The 18492-nt window shown below is 38.7% G+C and overlaps 1 protein-coding gene across 2 annotated transcripts in view; it reads left to right on the forward strand.

The window, feature by feature from the left end:
- SP3 (Sp3 transcription factor) overlaps window positions 1–13306 on the forward strand; it is a 35687-nt gene extending 22381 nt beyond the window's left edge. For both annotated transcript variants that reach the window (XM_068138553.1, XM_068138554.1), the window contains 3 exons: window positions 2163–2355; window positions 9084–9280; window positions 11400–13306. In XM_068138553.1, the coding sequence (XP_067994654.1) occupies window positions 2163–2355; window positions 9084–9280; window positions 11400–11716 (707 nt within the window). In that variant the 3' untranslated portion in view covers window positions 11717–13306. The remainder of the gene's footprint in view (window positions 1–2162; window positions 2356–9083; window positions 9281–11399) is intronic.
- The last annotated feature ends 5186 nt before the right edge of the window (window positions 13307–18492 follow it).

The following is an 18492-nucleotide window of genomic DNA, read 5'->3' on the forward strand; positions in this document are numbered from 1 at the left end:
TTTTTGCCTTTTTCTGAAGTTTCTGTAAGTGAATGTATTAGTATATTTAATAGTATCCCATTTGAAAGATCAATTCTATACATTGTTTTTATCTTGTGTAGTGTTTCAATATTTTCTTATGTAGAATGATTTTTGTATATTACATGTATATAGAAGTTATTCATAGGTGAGTCTCAGTAATGGAGTTAGTGATAGTTTGGTGGCTATTGCAGAGGACAAGAAGTCACCACAGAGGTTTTCTGGGTCTTCACATGAGAGTAACTTATTATGTTCCTCTCTGCTGATGTGAACTTACGGCAGAAGTGAAGCTCAGTGTAGGTGTTTGGACAGGCTTACCACAGTAGTTCTGCTGGATGTTACCACGTGTAGAGTCAGAAAAAGTGAGCATGCTAGCTCCTGGATTCTCACAGTTCAGCACCTGTCATACTAATGTGAACTTTTGCATTGGCTTTTACAGCTAAACCAGGTAACTGTTCTAGACTTCCCTGTTTCTGACCTGTAATCCTTTTCCTAATGCAGTGGTTTCATAGAGAATTATTTTAACTTTAGTTATATCAGTGTTGTACTTTGCAGCACAGTCCCACAAATGATTTTACGTGTGCAATTAAAAGGAAGGCAAACTGTGGTGTTTGGAAAGACTGGAGTGAGACTTTGTTAGCACCAAACGTATTTTTGTGTGTAACGACATCCTGTGTCTCTAAACAGATGAATGCTGGAGATGATTTGGAAGGTAGTCCAGATAACTGCTTCTCTTTACATGTCTTACCATTAATTTCTTTCCTGATCTCTGCTGGGACAGAGAATGCTGTTTCTGATCTGACCAGCATGGTTCGTTCTTGTGTTTTATCATGCAGTCTGTGCAGCTTCATCTTCATTGTGATGATTTCTGATCACTGGCTCACAGAAAGAATGTAGAGTGGCCACAGTGCTCAGTTAAAGCTTCAGGGTTTGAGTGGAATTTCAGTGGAATTTGAGTGAGGATGAAAATGTACGTGATGACCGAGTTTGTTCTGCAGAGATAGCAGTCTCTTAAATACATCCAAACAGGGACACAACTTTTAGTTTGAAGCTTCAATAAAAGAAAAAAAAAAAAAAAAGATAAAAAATGATGGCTTCCTTATTAATTTGTACTAGTGGTTAATAATTTTTACTGAAAAAAAGCCCAAACTAAACTACTCTGCTAAGCCAAAGAAGGGGCTGAGCTTCAGCTTTATAAAATTATTTATGAATTATTTATGGAAACTGTCATTTTTTTTCTTTTTTAAATACAGACTTTCAGCTCATTGGAAATCCAGAATAGTGTCTGAGAGGAAAAACGTTCCTCTTAAAATGTACATTTGCTAGTCGCTGTTTCACAGTGTCCTATAATGCTACAATAAGTCCTTGGATTAGGTTGAATGAATGATCTGCAGGGAGAGGGTATACGTGCTTGCAGATGCCCATCATCATATTAGGATAAATCCATGAAACTGCAAAGACCTGTTCTGACTACTAGCTCATCAGTATGCTTAAGTGGTTTGTGTGTTGCTTATGACTCTAATACCAAATAACTTTCTTCCCTAAATGTTGTCTTCTCCATGTATAGTGGAAAAGGCAAATGTTTGAGGTGAGAAGGGGAACATGGAGCAAAGGTGTGATTTTTACAATGTTCTTAGATAGCTTGGTCTCCCTTAGGTCAAACCCTTTTTATTTGGTTTCTCATGTGGGTTTATGTATCACTGCACACTGAAAACTTCTGGTGATCATTGGCAAAGGCTGTGTCATGTCATGCTGAGTTTTCACATGCAAACATACATGGCTATTTTAGATCATTTGAAACATTTGCTTACTTTTTTTTTCAACCTGTGTCCAACCTCTTGTTCCTCTGTTTTTCCCAAGTTTCCAGCAAGCAGTATCTTTGAGGTGACAGCATTTCCTACCAAGAACAGTTCAAACTTGAACTTTAATACTTCGTCATATCTTGTCTTCAACTTTTAAATATATAGTAAGATAAAATTTTTAATACATTACAGGTTAGAAGGGGACAGAATCAATGTCAATATGCACTAAAGGATGTTGACTTTTGACTGACATAGGGCTCTTAGCAGGAAAGAGTTTTGATCATTATCATTTTCGTCTATTTAATGGACTACATATGGATCTGAGTTTGTTCTTTTCCTCAGATATTAGGATTAAAGAAGAGGAGCCTGATCCAGAAGAGTGGCAGCTCAGTGGTGATTCTACACTGAATACCAATGATCTAACACATTTGAGAGTACAAGTGGTAGATGAGGAAGGGGACCAACCACATCAAGAGGGAAAGAGACTGCGACGAGTAGCATGCACATGTCCCAACTGCAAAGAAGGTGGTGGAAGGTATGTAATGTTCAGTGTCATGTCATGCATATGATGATAAAAACAGTAACAAGTGAGGGGCAAAGGAGCCTTACTTGCAGCAGTTTCCGGTGGTGAGAGAAAACTAGAGGAGTAGGCAAAGGAGCTTATGCAATAAAGTACTGACACCTTTATTTCTGGGTTTGCAGATGGATGGGCAGGTTATGCCATCCTCTCTGTTACTTCATTGAGATTAATTAGAAAAAATCTGCAGGTAGATGCTACTTAGTACAAATGAGTGGGATAGAATATTGCCCTAAATAATAGAAAACAAGTATTTTGGCGTACGCACATCTACGGCTGGCTCCCTGTCATATATCAAGAACTTAATTAAATCCTGTGTTGCTGCATTTCCTCACTGATTGAGCACTTTTTCCCCCCACAGTTTGGGAAAAGAAATTGATTTCTTTAGAATGTTATAAAAATACAATTATCCTAGTTTTCTTATTAAGAAAAACAAGGTTTGTATAACTCTAAATACCAAATTTTGAACTGTTTTCAAAGTTAGTGGAGATGTGGCTAGCAAAGAGGTACTAAGTTCCAATTCTTATAAAACTTCAGGGCTGCATAGAAAGCCATGTTTTATTATTAACATCCCATGAAAATGTATTTCAGCTTTTTGTTGTTGTAAAGATTTTATTGTGTTCTACACTTAATTTAAAACATCTTGGTTATATATATGAGAGGAGAAGTGGTGATAATAGGCAGCCTTTTACAAGTGAAAATACTTAATTGTGTTTGTGCTTGATATAATTGTGCAGGGGCTTCTTTCCAGTACATGCAAATTTGTCCATTTTGGTAACAGATTCTTCTCTAAAACTGAAGTCTTTATTTAGTTGAAAACTGTAGTATAAATTACTGAGTTCTCTTTAAATAACCTGTCAGTGTCCTATGGCTCTAAGAGTTCTAATAATACTGACTGAATATGTCTGTTGTCAAGTCTTGTGATATTTTGCTGTATACTCTAGACCCTCTGTGCAAACACAGAGGTAGTATCTTGGGCAGCTGTACTGAGTAAGTATTAAGTGTTTAAAGCAAAACTACTTTGATATGTTTACATTGCAAATAAAGCTAATGATAATATTTACAGTTAAGGTTATGCAGCATCTTTGTCCATCCACTTCCTCTTGTTAAATTCCTATAGTTCATTGTTAAGTTCCTGTAGTTCACTGAAACGTGGCACAGATATTTTTAGTTTCTCAGTGAACCCTGAACCTGCCATGGAGTATTGCCCAAAGTATACCATGCTTCAGTCTGGGAGAAAACTCTGAAAATCTGATTTGCACTGCCCATATTCTAGGAAACAGAGATTTCACATGGTCCATCTTCTTTGTGCTCTATTCCAAAATACAGTGGCTTTAATTTAGAGACATCTTTAAAGTTCTCTTCCTCCTAAGTGAGTTGCTGTAACACTGTGTTTTAAAATCAGAGGCCAAGACAGAATGTTTCTGAGAAAATCTGAGGGGATGGTTTTGGTGAATTCCGGAGAAGGCTGTAATCTGACTGGAGTTGAGATAAGAGGTAGAACAGAGTTTAGATAGGTGAGAATTTGAAATCCACTGTAGAGGAAAGACTGGACACATCAAATGTAGAAAGTAGGAAAAGTAGGACAGGAAATTGGGATGTGAGAAGCATTTAGAATAGAAAAAGGATAATGAAGGAGACAACAGTGAGGAAACAAAAAGTGAAAGTGCTTAGAGTTGCTAGAGCAACTTTCCACCAGAAAGTAGAATTCCTTCAGAATCTAGCAAAAAGGAGTAAGCCCACTTAGAGGAATAGTTTCCCTCTTCTTCTGACACATGATGGTCATATTTCATAGCTGCTAGAGTTACTTGTTTGTCTCCAGTGCTGTAATCCTGAGGTTTGATTTCTTTCAACCCTGCTGATGACTTGTGGAGTTTCTAACAGGATATTTGCTTCAGGTAGTGTTCACAATTCTTCAAGGGATGTTAAGGTTGCAAAATTGAAAACTTGGAAATTGGCAAATACTGAAGTTAAGATACCCTGAGAAACTTTAATCCCTTGTGCATATGTGTCATTTGGTTTCTAATTACATGACTGCGTGCTAATCTTTTTCATATGACCCCAGTGCCAATCAGTGGATAGGATGAATGATGCACAGGGAGTGAATCAGGGCTGTGTAATGATTGGTGTCTGCTTCACTTATTGCAGAAATCAAAAGGCATCTAGGGAATGAGATACAGGAATGCAGCAAAAGGGTTCTGGTGTTTTGGAGGTGTTTGTATATGCACCCCACCTTTTCCACTGCAGAAGCACTGAGTTAATTCCTGTAAAGAAGTCAGTTAAGCTGAATTGTGAACATCTGCAGTACTCTAAGACTAATGCTTCTGCTGTCTTGAACTCGACACCTGAAGGCTGGTGGGTCTTTGATTTGGCCTCTTCCAACCTCATATTTGGATGTATGAAGTGATTGTTCCAATTCAAGTCCATTAGACAGGAGTGTTGCAAGATGATGATTTGTGAGTTTCTTAGACACTGTATTTGAGTGCCCATGATGAGGAAAAAAGCCCTGGGGAAATTAATAATTCTGTATTTAAGTTAGTACTTAAATAACATGTGACTGGTAAGACAAGAAAAGCTCATTAGATTGGTACAAAAAAGCTCTGAATAGCATTTCACACAGTGACTACTGTCCTGCCTATGCACTGAATGGGGTAGGAAAAGGTAGTACATGGCTTCACATATGCAGACTTCATTAGATTTCATCTTTTGTATAGCCTTAATGTTGGCATTTCTTGTAATTTCTGTGTTTTTGGTTGCAAAGGTGACCTAAGGGGTTCATTCTATTTTTTCTCGTTGGCTTTTCTTGTGGTTTTTTGACTCTTAATACAGAATTTGACTTCATGGCAGTCTTCAAATGATTTCTGTTTGTACAAGGCCTGTGAAGCAGGAAATCACTCTTACCTTTACCTTAACTAGGCAGGGGCCGAGGTAAGAAAGGAAGAAGATGATGCAGTAGATAGGTAAATTAAGACCTTATAGCCTCAAGCTTGTATAATAAATGGTGGATAAGCAAGTGGAGAAAGAGCGAGAGGGAGAGAGGAACCTGGAAGAATAACTCTGATTCCAAACAGACCATAGGATTTCTGAAGTTAGGCAGAAACTTCACGCTCATTTTGAGCTACATGTGGAGATTTCAACCTCCTCTCAGTTACATCTGGAATTACACTACTGCTGTCTGGATCTGTAGAGGAAGAGTGCTTCTGAGTACCGCTTGAGGTACATAACTGTAAAATAGACATTCTTAAAATAACTAATAAGTGTGTGTTTTATTCTTTAAATACTTGATGTCCCTCCTGGAACTCCAGTTTCGTTGTATGTGAATGTGTCTGCTGCTGAAACTGTTGCATTCTGCATGGTTACTGAGAAACATCTTTTCCAGTCTTTATATAGCTAAAATGTACCCTGAAAATACTTCAGTATTAATTGGAGGAGTAGGCCTGAGTCATATCCTTTTACTCAGTGATGATGGTTATTGGCCAGTGCAGCAAGAAAGACCTCTTAGTATGATGCGTTAGGGCATTGTGCCAGACTGTCATTGCTGCCAAGCATCCAGGTGGAATTTGGCTTATATCCAGTCAGTGCGCACATGAAGTAAACATGCAGATACCTACATGAAGTTGTGTGGAATAAATGCACTTAGTTACTCATACACAGTAGTCTTGCAGATTTCATTCTTCCTCTTACTTTGAACTTTAGAGTCTGCTAAGGAATTCTGTCACCAGTTAAGTGAAGTTCTTAGAAATATGTGTGACACCACCTACACACAGTAAGCTGACCATGAGTTGAGCCTTTGTTTCCTTCAATTAAGCAAATTCAAATGACTGACTTAGGAATCTTGGAATTATTTTAAGGGAATTTTGATGTGATTTCATGACTTTTGTGTCACGTTTATGTACTGTATCATACAAATTTACAAAATGTCAAGTGGGTGTCAAGTGGAGGGGGCCAAGCTCTTTTCAGTGGGTGCACAGTAATAAGACAAGGAACAACAGGTTCAAACATGAACAGAGATGATTTCACCTCATCATGAGGAAAAACTTCTTTACAGTGGGGGTGATGGAGCACTGGAACAGGCTACCCAGAGAGGTTGTGGAGTCTCCTTCTCTGGAGACTTTCAAAACCCACCTGGATGCATTCCTGTGTGGACTACACTAAGTGATCCCGCTTTGGTAGCAGGGTTAGACCTGATCTATTGAGGTCCCTTCCAACCTCTAACGTACTGTGATACTGTGAAAATACTTGTTGTGGAAGGAAATGCTTTACTGTGTTTGGAGAAGTTGTGAGGATGAAATCTCAAATACAGAAAAAATGCTCTGTATACAGAAATGTACTTCCAAATGCAGAAAATAACCATAAGCTGAGCATTTCTTAGTGTTACATGGAGCTGGGCAGCAATTATAAACATAGGGTAATGGGGTCCTGTGGAGAATTCTTTTAGTTACCAAGTCTGTATAATGGAGAAGAGCCATGGGTGTTCCTCTGCCTTGCATTGCAATTGCTAGGTGCCTTCAGACACTATACAAGAGGACCTAAAAAAGAGCTGTCCAGAACAGAATCAATAGAAGAAGGTAAACATAGAGCCTGAGAACCATGGAACTGGTTGCAGTGAGGCAAAAGGAAGAGTACAGAAAATTTTCTTGGAGCCCATGGATCTGGGTGTTCTGGGCTGACAGATGAATGCCACTGGAACTGTTAGTTTGGTGTTGTGGTCTAGTCATCTGCAGAGGCAGAGAAATTAAAAAGAAAGGGGGCAATCTAAACATACTTTGCTAAACACTTTGGAAATTGGCTGAGTGTCCAAAACTTCTGAATTCTGAGAAGGTGGTAGGTACTGTGTAGGTGGCATAGTACAAAGTTAGACACTAGAGCTAATCTTGCTTTTTAATCTTGACTTGAGGGAAGGCCTTGGAAAAGTGTGAACCTGAGAATTTAGTTGTAGCAAAGGTTTCCAAAACTGGGTATTTCAGATAACGATGGAGATGCCAGGTAGCTTTGTGTGAAATTTATGAACAAGCTGAATAAAACAAGCAGGTGAACCTGCAAAAACCCCCCAAAATACAATCTCTTCTGTCTCATACCCATAGCCTCCTACAAGTCTACCGCTACCTCAGCAGGGTCAGGAGCCTTCTGAACTCTGTAATTCTGCTTCTGTCAAATGTATTCGGAAGTCAAAATCTATGCTGTCATGACAAATAATTAGAATGTAAAAGTGATGGTTTTTCTTTTGAGACAAAATGTCTAATGAAGCACTATGAAGATTGCTCTATACTGAGATTTCTTAGAAACTTTTTCTAGGCCCTAATCTGATTTTTATCTCCTTTTCTGCAGTGTCTGGAGTATCTTAGGGTGCTTGGGTTGGAATTCTCTTTGGATGTTTTGAGTGTTTAGAGTGAGTTAATTTCTGTGTCTGTTTAGAAATGCTTGCTCCAAGTGCTAGCTCCTTAATGTGTATTCACATTTTATGCTGAACACTCAGAGCTGTTCTGAATACAGAAGTGACAATCCATGTCTAACAGTTGCCTGACAAATCCTTCAGCCACTGGATAGCTAAGCAGAAGTTGAGCATCTGATTTAAGGGAAAAAAAATAATGCCCTGGGGAGGCAACAGAGAATTGTATAATCTGTCATGGAGGATGGTAGTGCCCAAGATTGTGGTTTCAGCATCCATTCAAGCTGTTCGAAGTTAGCATTGCCAATGAATAAGGTGACCTGATGCTTGGCTGCATTTTCCAATCTCCTCCCTTGTATCAGCATTGATAACTGCATTGTTCGCCATATCTGTTCCCTAGAGTGCCCTTTCAGCAGCAGCAAACACTTAAATTGGCTAAAATCAATCATGATGGCCTGCACTGGCCAGATTGATCTCTTTCTCTAGGTCTTCAGAGGCTCTTACCTCTCTCTTGTGATTTTGTTTAAAAAGAAAAGAAAAGAAAAAAAAATAAATAAAAAAGGTTTTTGCCTTAGGTACTTACCCTAAATAAATCACCTAACATTTCAGTGAAATAGCATCTTAAAACAGGCATCAGCTCTGCAGTCTGGATTATTCTGTCTGTGAATTGTATTCATTTTGGTGTATCCCTCCCCCCACCCTGAAATACCAAGGAATTAATGAAAATATCAGCAAGATCAGCTGTTTCACTGCCACTCCTTTTAGTGGAAATATACAGGTTAGTGTGCTTGTCCTCCAACCCCAAACTGCTTCTCAAGTTTCCCCAAGATGCCAAAGTCCCATCTGTTCTCTTCCCGGATGTGAAGATCTCCTGTTTCCATTTTGGCAATTGCAGCCATTTGTGGTTTTCTTTGCCAAAAATGTCTTTGGTATGGTAAAAGCTGAAACTGGGAGAAACTTAAAAATACAGGCACTTCATCATCAAAGTAGTACAACCTGCTGTAATGACTGTGTTTCCAACTGCATATACATGTATGCCTGCTGAAGATCGCACTTCTGTCATTTAAACGTCACATGCTGTTGAATTTATAACTTATTGCAGAGTTGGGATAGCTGCATAGAATTTTGTTCCAGCTTCTTAGTGAGTGTACTGGACTCTGTACTTGAAACAAAAACGGGAACCTCTCAGGTTTGTTTGCAGATCTGTTTGGTATATGTAAGCCCACTTAAATGTGTGACCAGTATTTAGGATGAACGTATTAGAATGTATAACTTCTCTCTTTTATTTTGCTAACAGAGGCTCTAACTTGGGGAAAAAGAAACAACACATTTGCCACATACCAGGATGTGGCAAAGTATATGGGAAAACATCACACTTGAGAGCTCATCTCCGCTGGCATTCTGGAGAGCGTCCGTTTGTTTGTACTTGGATGTTTTGTGGCAAAAGGTTCACTCGCAGCGATGAGCTTCAGCGGCACCGAAGAACACACACAGGTTTACATTCTTTGATTCTGGTGCATTTAACTAGAGAGGGCTTGGATAAATACCTTTTAAGAAGAGAACTCTCTTAAAATATCTCTTTGTATTGGATTGGGTTTAATGTCATGTGACTTTTCTAAAGTTATCTAATACCCTTTGTTGACTTCAATAGGTCTGAGGAAGAAAACCAGCTATGTTTTATTTGATTCAGAACAATAGAGCTTAGCTAGAATACTTTGATTCAGGTTGTTGTTCCAACTTAGAACTTTGACAACTGTTGCTCATTAAAAAAAATAAATACATATTTAAAAACATAGGGCTAGATGTCCAAGAGATTAGATGCCACAAAATCAAGCAAGAGCATGTGAAGATGCATCATTCGTGTCTTCTAGTTTCATGGGTAAACCACCTAGTAGGGACTCAAGGTTGACACCTGTTCTTTCTATCTAAAACAAATACCAGAAATTAGGCCACATCTCCCATGTTTTCAAGAAGCAGTTTGTTGTCTGTTACCTATTTTCCTATAAACTGAACCCATAGTTGCATTCCCTAGGATGCCTACATTTTAAAGTTAGACTATTAAAAAAATACCAATGAAAGCACAATAGGTAACTTACATGGTTACCAACATTTACTATTGCTTAGAAAATTGTGTTTGCAGAGTCAAATGACAAATACTTCATGTTTCATACCTAATGGTGTGATTTTGTTAGACATGTTGGATGCTGGAACCCAAGCTGAGCTGTTACGATCTGTCTGTATCGACAGCCAGATAGGTTTAAGAAAAACAGGTCTACTGAACAAACCATCTCAGAGGGCAGGATTAATGTCCCCCAGTGTACCTGCATACCAATAAAAAGTAGAGGACAGCAGGGATCTACCCTTTGGCCTGTTTTAAAATCTTTATCACTGACCTGAGGGAGGCAACAGAGTGCATTCTTCTTAGGTTTGCCTGTGACACCAAACTGAGGCAACTGGCCAAAAGGAATAGGCTAAAGGAACCTGATGAAATTCAGCAAGGATCAACACAATGTACTGCCTTTGGGATGGAATTAACCCTTGCAGCAACACAGGCTAAGCACTGACTAGTTAGGAAGTAGCTCTGCTGTAAAGTACCTGGGAGTGTTGATACACAGCTAGAACATGAGCAAGAGCCAGCAGTAAAGATGGCCAGGGTTGTATCAACAGAAGCAGAGGCACTGGTTCTAGGGAAGTGGTTATTCTTTTCTTCTCAGCCCTAGTTAGACTGCATCTAGAATATTGCATCTCATTTTTAGCTCCAGATATTAGAAAGGCATTGATCAACAGGATTGAGTGGACTAAAAAGAGACCAAGATGATCAGGAAGGTAGGAGCATTTGCCTTACGTAGAGGGGCTGTAGGACCCAGGCTTTTTTGGTTGCATAAAGAGAACAGTAAGGGCAGGGGAAGTTTAATAGCAGCCTTCTGGTACCTGCAAAGCCAGTATTAGAAAGACAAAAGCATATTTTCCATGGCAGGACATTGGTGAGAAGACAACAGACATAAGTTAAAACAAGAGAGGTTCAAAGCAGATATAAAAAATTTTGACTGTGATGACACTGGAACCGGATGCCTAGAGTCTCTGCAGTCTCCATCCTTAAAGGTTTTCAAGACCAAACTGCATAAATTCCTGAGCAACCAGGTCTGACCTTGTAGCTGACTTCTTAGAAAGAGATCAGACTAGAGACCTCCAGAGGTCCTTTCAAACCTGAATTGCCTTATGACTTTGTCAGTCTCAAGTGTGATTCCATAGGAGCTCATGTAGTCTTCCCTGTCTATTACTTAGTAGGTTTTGTTCTCCTCTTAAAAGAAGTTATTTGTTGGCCATAATTGCAGAGAAGCTTAGCAGCCTGAGGATAGGAGATGCTTTAGCTTTCCTGAAAGATCTCCCCAAACTCAGTGAGACACAGAAAAATAAATTCTTTTAAAGGATTTGTTTGAGTGCCTAGAAATGTCACACACAAGTTTATCACATTTGATTGCTCTTTTTTCTTAAGCGTAGATGTTGTTAGAATTTGAACTTCTAAAGGCAGTAACTTGCCAGGTTTTGGTGTACATGTGATATTTTTAATGTTCTTGAAAATGTGTTTCTTTTTTCTCATCTTCTTTGACAGGTGAGAAGAAATTTGTCTGTCCAGAATGTTCAAAACGCTTTATGAGAAGTGACCACCTTGCCAAACACATTAAAACACATCAGAATAAAAAAGGTATTCACTCTAGCAGTACAGTGCTGGCATCAGTAGAAGCAACATCTGATGATACTTTGATTACTGCAGGAGGAACAACACTTATCCTTGCAAATATTCAGCAAGGTTCTGTTTCAGGAATAGGAACTGTCAATACATCTGGCACCAGCAATCAGGATATTCTTACCAACAGTGAAATACCTTTACAGCTTGTCACAGTTTCGGGAAACGAGACAATGGAGTAAATATTACACAAGATACCTATTAATTGTGGTTATTTTTATACAGTAGTGAGAAGAATATTGTTCCTAAGTTCTTAGATATCTTTTTATTGATGTGCAAAAATTTTTGGATTGACAGTAACTTGGTTATACATGACACTGAAATGCCTTACTTTGTATGATATTCCATAGTATATTAAAATGGTAAAATTGCATGGGTTTTGTAGGTACTTTTGGAATCTAGAAGAGATGAAATTTTACCAAGTTATATTAAAAAAGAAAAAAAACCAACAAAAAAAAGAATTTAACGATGGAAATGGTAGTCTAACCAAATGCATCAATCCTGTGTGGTTTAGTGTAAAAAAAAATGAGAACATGTTGGTATTTATCTATTGTAAGATAAAAGAAGTTGATGGGTGAAAAGAAATCATGTTATGATAAAAGAAATTTTGTAATTTTCTTGATGACTGGAATTTTTATTATGCATAACTGACAAATCAAGTTTCCAAGCAAATGTTACATAGTGTAGGCTTTACTTAGCTCATCAACTTGTCATTTTGAAGCTAATTATTTTAATTAGGTTAACTATGTACAATATTTTAAGCATTACTCTTGTAAGATTTTGAAAACTACGTTTTAACATGGAACTCTAGGGATAGTCACCTTTTAAATCCTGTTGAAAAGCCATGTTTAAGATTTAATTTGCCAAAATGATGTCTTGTTAATATTCTTTCAATAACCAAGGTGGGCAATATAACCAATGTTTAAAAAGTTTAAAATGTTAAAAAAAAAAAAAAACACATAAAAATAATAATATGTATAGGTTGAGGCATTTGGGTGGTAAGGCAAATGTTATAGTGAAGTATATCCCTTCTTTTGAACATTGGAGGACCAAAAATAAGGTGTATTGCGTCTCAGCAGTGATTTATTTTTGTTTTCTATTGAATCTTTTTTCCAAAAAAAAAAAAAAACAAAAACCAACCATCTGTCTGCCAGGGCCTTAAAAGCCATCCTGTAAATTACGAGTGAAATAGAACATATGCAACTACAACAGAAAAATCACTTCCATATTGACAGCGCTCCCAAACGTACGGATTTAGTCATAGCGAACTGGGGGGGTTCTGATGTTTTTATTTGTTTGTTGTTTAGTTTTCGGTTAGTCAACCTGCATTTAAATATCAGCCATCTTTCCTTTTTTTTTTTTTTTTTTTCCTTTTTTTTTTTTTTGCTTCTTCCCTTACAAATTGTATGTATCCAGTACATTTAACTGATAAACATATATGTTGGGTTTTTTTATTACGCTGAATTTTCTTTTTATTTTTTAATTACTGTTTATATTTTCCATGATAGAGAAATGTACAAAATGAAGTTACATAGCCAGTCTGTAAGTGCTATACCATTTTCCAAAAAAAAAAAATTAAAAAAAACATTAAAAAAAAATAAATAATGTACAACAATAATTACTGCAGTTCACCTATTTACGAACATTTGGAAATCTGTTCAGTTGTTATTCTTACAACCACCTCAAATTTAAAGGCTACCTTATTGTACGTTTAAAGTGTATTATAACAGTGTGGTAGTTAATAAAACACTATTTTTTTTTTTTCCTTTTGACTTGAGTTTACTGTATTTCTTGTTAGCTAACACAGCCTTGTTTCATACTAGATCATGCTACGGATCGAGATGTTTTATGGTTTCGGGCTAGTTGGTGGGCAGTAGGAATGATGTTCCAGAAGGCAAGGAGATGATAGTACCCCACCTGCCATCTCTGAAAAGGATCTGTATATGTGTGGACATGCATGTGCTATATTGTGTTGACGTAGCAGAAGCTTTTTGGACCTTGTGCTGAGCAGGGCATGAAGGAAACATAGGCCCTGTGCTTTAGAATGCAAAAATAAAGGTGCATTTAAGTTCCCTGACACAATACAGACAGTCTTGGTGAGATAAAGGGGATATTATGGATAGAATAAGAAAGATGAGTGAGAACTGTGAGATTAAAGAGAATGATGGTTCTATATGATGCTATAAAGTGAAAACCTTTTATTTGTGAAGTCTGGAGTCTTGCAATATCAAATGGTCAGAGGACAGATGAGGATAGTTTACGATAAACCAGGAAGAGTTCAACCTAGAAAAGAGAGGACTGGGGGGGGAAAAAGCTTAATAGAGAAGATTTTCTGCATTTGCAGTTTAATGGGGGGGGGGGGGGGGAAGGCAAATCTTGTGAGATTTAGAGCAATGGTAATTGACAGGTACAAAGAAAAGGGAATTAATTCACCATCAGCTCAATCTAATATTTAATAAAATAAGAGAAATTGGTTAATAAGTGAGGAGAGCAGCAGCTTGGGAGAGAAGATAGTTCTTAGACTTGCAACATTCTGTGAATGTTGTCAATATTGAATGTACTCTGAATCCATTCCCATTAGATAGGTGAATGGGTTTGATTTCCAAAAGCTGGTTTGGTTCACAAAGAATGGTAGTATGAAGGGCTTTTGGGTGTGCTACAGGGGACTCTGCATGCTTTGGGATTCTTTTATCACTATGCTTGTAGTTTCTGTGCAACACTTACTGCTTCTTCATTTAAACTTTCCATCACTTCTGCAATCCATTTGTGTGAGTGTCATTCTTTTGCCCCTTTCAGGGGCAAGAGAGAATCTGCCTGGCCTCAAACCAGGACACTAATACTGGAGTTCTATTTCTTGTCTTTCTAGCCATTTGTAGCTGTTAGTGCATTATTTGAAGAGGGTTACTTTCTTAATGAAACTGCATTTTAAGAGTTTTATGAAACAACACTTTCATGTATCTGTGGATGAAGGTGTTTTGATGCCCCATTGCTGAAGGTGGGATTGCTTCATTTCTTAGGACTTTAATGCCCAGTGCATCAAGTGGTTAACTAATGCTTAGGTGGCACATTTTAAAAAAGAATATTTTCTAGTTAAGCTTCAGAAGGTAGAAGATAAGGAGAAAGTAATTCTGGAAATGCATAGGAAAGTCTGATGAAAAACCTGTAATCTAAGGGCTGTCTGCCTAATGGCTCACAGCTGTAGTGTTTGTGTTGTTTGAGAATGCTGCTGTATCTGTCCACATGCTGCATGATTGTGATTTTTGAAAGATCTCTGCTCACCTCCAGAGCTCAACTGCTTTGGTATGTCTAGGATTGGTGCTGCCTCGTTGCTTCCTATTGTGGTCACTAGCAACTCCTATGATACCAAGAGAAAACTGTGCGTTCTATGGAAGGCTTTCTGAGTTCATGCATTCTTGATGATGGTTGCCTGGTGCTCTTCTTGCTTCTTACTTGTACAGTATGTAGCATTTTGCATATTTATTTTCATGCCAGGTTTCCTCACTTGTATAATTTCTTGGTATAGTAGCCTTTAAGATACTTTCAGGTTTGTATTAGTTTGTATTTCTTGCAATCTGATGTAATTACTAATTATGAAGACCTTAAAGTTGGCTCTGTAAGAGAGTGTGAACTTGAAAACAGCCAGTTTGATCCATTTCAACAGACAAGAGTGTTTATTCTCAGTATGTAGAAGGCCTGTGCATACAGTTGCTATAACCTAAGTATTCTTGGACTCATTCCTGAATTACAGTGGTTCCTGAAGTACAATGGTTTGATCCTTGCAAGTTACAAACTACTATCAATTATTGAAGAGAACAAGAGGTTTTGATCATTGCTACTTGCTGGCAATGATAATGTTACAATCACTTGTGAGTTTTGAAAATGCAGATTTTCCTCTCTGAAGGGATTCCACAGGGCTCTTTCAGCTTGTCTGAACAAGATATACCAGTCTTTGCTTTGAGGTATTTTGAGATGCTGGAATCAGTAAGATATGCCTTCCCAGTGACTTCAGGAGAGCTCTGATGTGTTCTCTAACAAGTTGTTCTAGTGTTGAGGAATGAGCTAATAGTCACCTGTCAAGTGATTCTTAGTTCTCCTTTAAAGAACTAATGAGCAGGTGTCCGTCTTTCCTCTAGCTTTTTACCATCACCATTACCAACAGAACTGCGGTCCATGCACTGTATAACAAGGCAGAAGAAGCTGATGTGGCTGACTCAGATCTTACCTGGTAGATGATATTTTCTATAAAAAGACCACCTCCATTTGATGCTCCAGAATTGCTGTGCATTACTCCTTCATTGTAGTCTGGTACATCTTTCCCTCTAATTTGTATCTCTGGGACATCTGCTAGAATCTTAGGCTGATAAGTAGATCCTCTGTGCAGTCTCAGGTATTGCTCCAAATGGGATCAGTAATCTCTCACAAGAAAATGTGGCCACATCTCTTCCTGACGGTGAAACAGTAGTCTCTGTGAGCCTTACAGCACTTTTGTCCATATGCACTGGTCCTTCCTAATTCCTGAGATGTCCAACAGGCCTCAGACAAGAACCAAAAACAGGTAAATGTTTGATTTTGGGGTTTTGTAGCAGTCCAAAGATTCATACCATTGCTTTGCTTAGAATTGTGCTGCATGCCTTTTCTGCACAGTGTCTCAGCCTTTGTGCTTGGACAATATTTTTAACATGTGTACACGTTTTGAGTACATTCTACATGATGTACTGTGATGTATATAGGATTTACCGGCTTTTTTCTGTACATGTGTGTGGAGAGGTAACGTTATTTGTAGATCCTTTGTTTTCACCCAGAAGCAAGAAATGTTTCTGCTTCTGGAAAACCTATCCTTCACTTCAGTGGTAAGTCTCCACTATGTCTAACAGTCATAGTTAGCTGGTTTAGTGGACATTGGGATCTAAAATTGCCCATACAAAGAAAGTTTGTATGTCTTGAAATTAAGGAAAACATAGTCTGCAAAGTAACAGTTCACTGTCTGCAAAATCACATTCACAGATGCACTTTTCTGATACCCAGCAGGGCAATGTCATGTTTTTCAAGAGCAGCACTGAGGAGTGGGTAAGAAGACCCTAGGTTAAGGAAGATGGTAACAAGAGCTTGTTAATACCAGACACTGAGCAAGTAGTTAATGAGTGCTCAGTTAATGGGCTGATAGGAAGACTTGTGAACGTGAGAATGAAGTGAGTATGGTGGGAAAGAGGTAAGAACAGATTGGTTAGACAAGTCACTTGGAGCAGGGCTGCAGAAGGCTGTGGAAGCACGCAACAATAAGAGCTGATAAAACTTATGGGTCCCAGTCTCTGGTGTCCCCACTGAAACATTCTGGGTCTGAGTTCCAGACAAATGTGAATGCAGCTGCCCAGAGGGGCCATAGATGGATGTCATAAAGTAAGGAAAGGGGGCTAAAAGACAAACTGAAAATGCTTCATAAAGCTTTCTAGTGTTCATGTTTTCACAGCAGTGCTTACTGCCTTTTGAGTTTTACCTCTTTGTGCACGTCTTTTCCTGATGTAAGATCTCCAGGTACCAAAAACCCCACAAGAGAGTACATGCTAAACTGAGGTTTGCCATAGATACCCATCACTGCTTGAGGAAGAATAAAGCTTGTATCTGGCAGTATGTACTGTTGAAGGCAATTTACAATGGAGAAAAACACACATGCATTAAAGATCCAACTGCAGACTGCTGCTTGAATGGTTTCTTGGCCGAATACTGTCCTTTAAAGATATTAGGGTTTAGGAACTGTATTGGAAATTAAGTACAAGATTGGGGCATAGTCCTGTGGCAAGATAACGCTTGTTTCCCTTTTTGCTTTCACAGCTCTCTTGCATGTTGGCTGTGTTTGCTGTCTGAGGAAAAAGGCTCTTTTTCAGTTCCTCAGCCACATAAACTTTGTTTGTCTGCTGTGGTCAAAGCTGGTCTCCGTGGCTCTCTTGCCACATAGGGAGGCCATAGCCAGCCTGTGATGGCATAGGCCCGAGCCACATGGGGATGCTCATGCCAGGTGGGTAGACCCACAGATCTCCACACAACTCCACAGCCCTGCAGCTCCCCAGCGACTGCTGCATCCACCTCCACAGGTATGTATACACACAGAGACACATGGAGCACAACCTGAGTTTTTATTTTGGAGGCCAGTCCTTTGGCTGGTTCTCCTTTCAGGGTGGGATCCATAACCTAGTGGTAGGGAGGGCACTATGGTCCCAAGCTCCCCCCAGCCCCTTCACTGTTATCAAGTGACGCAGTTGGCATGTGGGGTTGAGAGTGGCATGGGTCTGATGGAGTGTGGGCCCAAGGGTGTGAGCATGTAGTGCTTGGCCTCATTTTTAAGTGACCTTTGGTCAGCGTTGGGACTCAATTTCTAAGCGTTTTGGTCAGCATGCTGCCATGCCAGTGAGAAGTGAGGAGGGTCACTGTGGCTTTGAAGGGGCATCATGTGCAGGCCAGCGCCTTATGTTCTTGGCTTAAATCCATAGATCCTTCTGGATTGATTTGTGCCAAAGCTGCTGAGATAATGAGATTTAGCCATATTTTTACCATGGACATTTGTAGATGTTTTTATTAAAAGTAATATTATCCTAAACACATAATTATATAGCAGCTTGAAATGCTTCCAAAGGAGCTACTCAAATCTTCCCTGTAAATAACACACCTTTTAAAATTATATCGACACTTCGTGTCATTTTGGGACCTATTAAAAACCAAAACACCAATAACAACCTCCCCATCAGTATTTACCTGAAGAATTAAAGTAATATAATTTCTAGTTGTATTCATCAGCTTTTCTGTATGCCAAATTGTGTATTTGCTCATCTGAGATTTAGAGCAGGAGCTATTTTCCAGCTTCCCTGGAAGGCTTAACAGTTCTCAAGGAAGGAATAGCTATAAGAAATTTCAAATGTGGGAAGATTGGAGGATCTGCAATATTTGGCAATTTTCCCTCTTGACA

This window comes from Melanerpes formicivorus, unplaced genomic scaffold (genome assembly GCF_026170545.1).
Source record: "Melanerpes formicivorus ecotype bairdi unplaced genomic scaffold, bMelFor1.0.p_v2 SCAF_5, whole genome shotgun sequence".
Classification (NCBI taxonomy): Eukaryota; Metazoa; Chordata; class Aves; order Piciformes; family Picidae; genus Melanerpes; species Melanerpes formicivorus.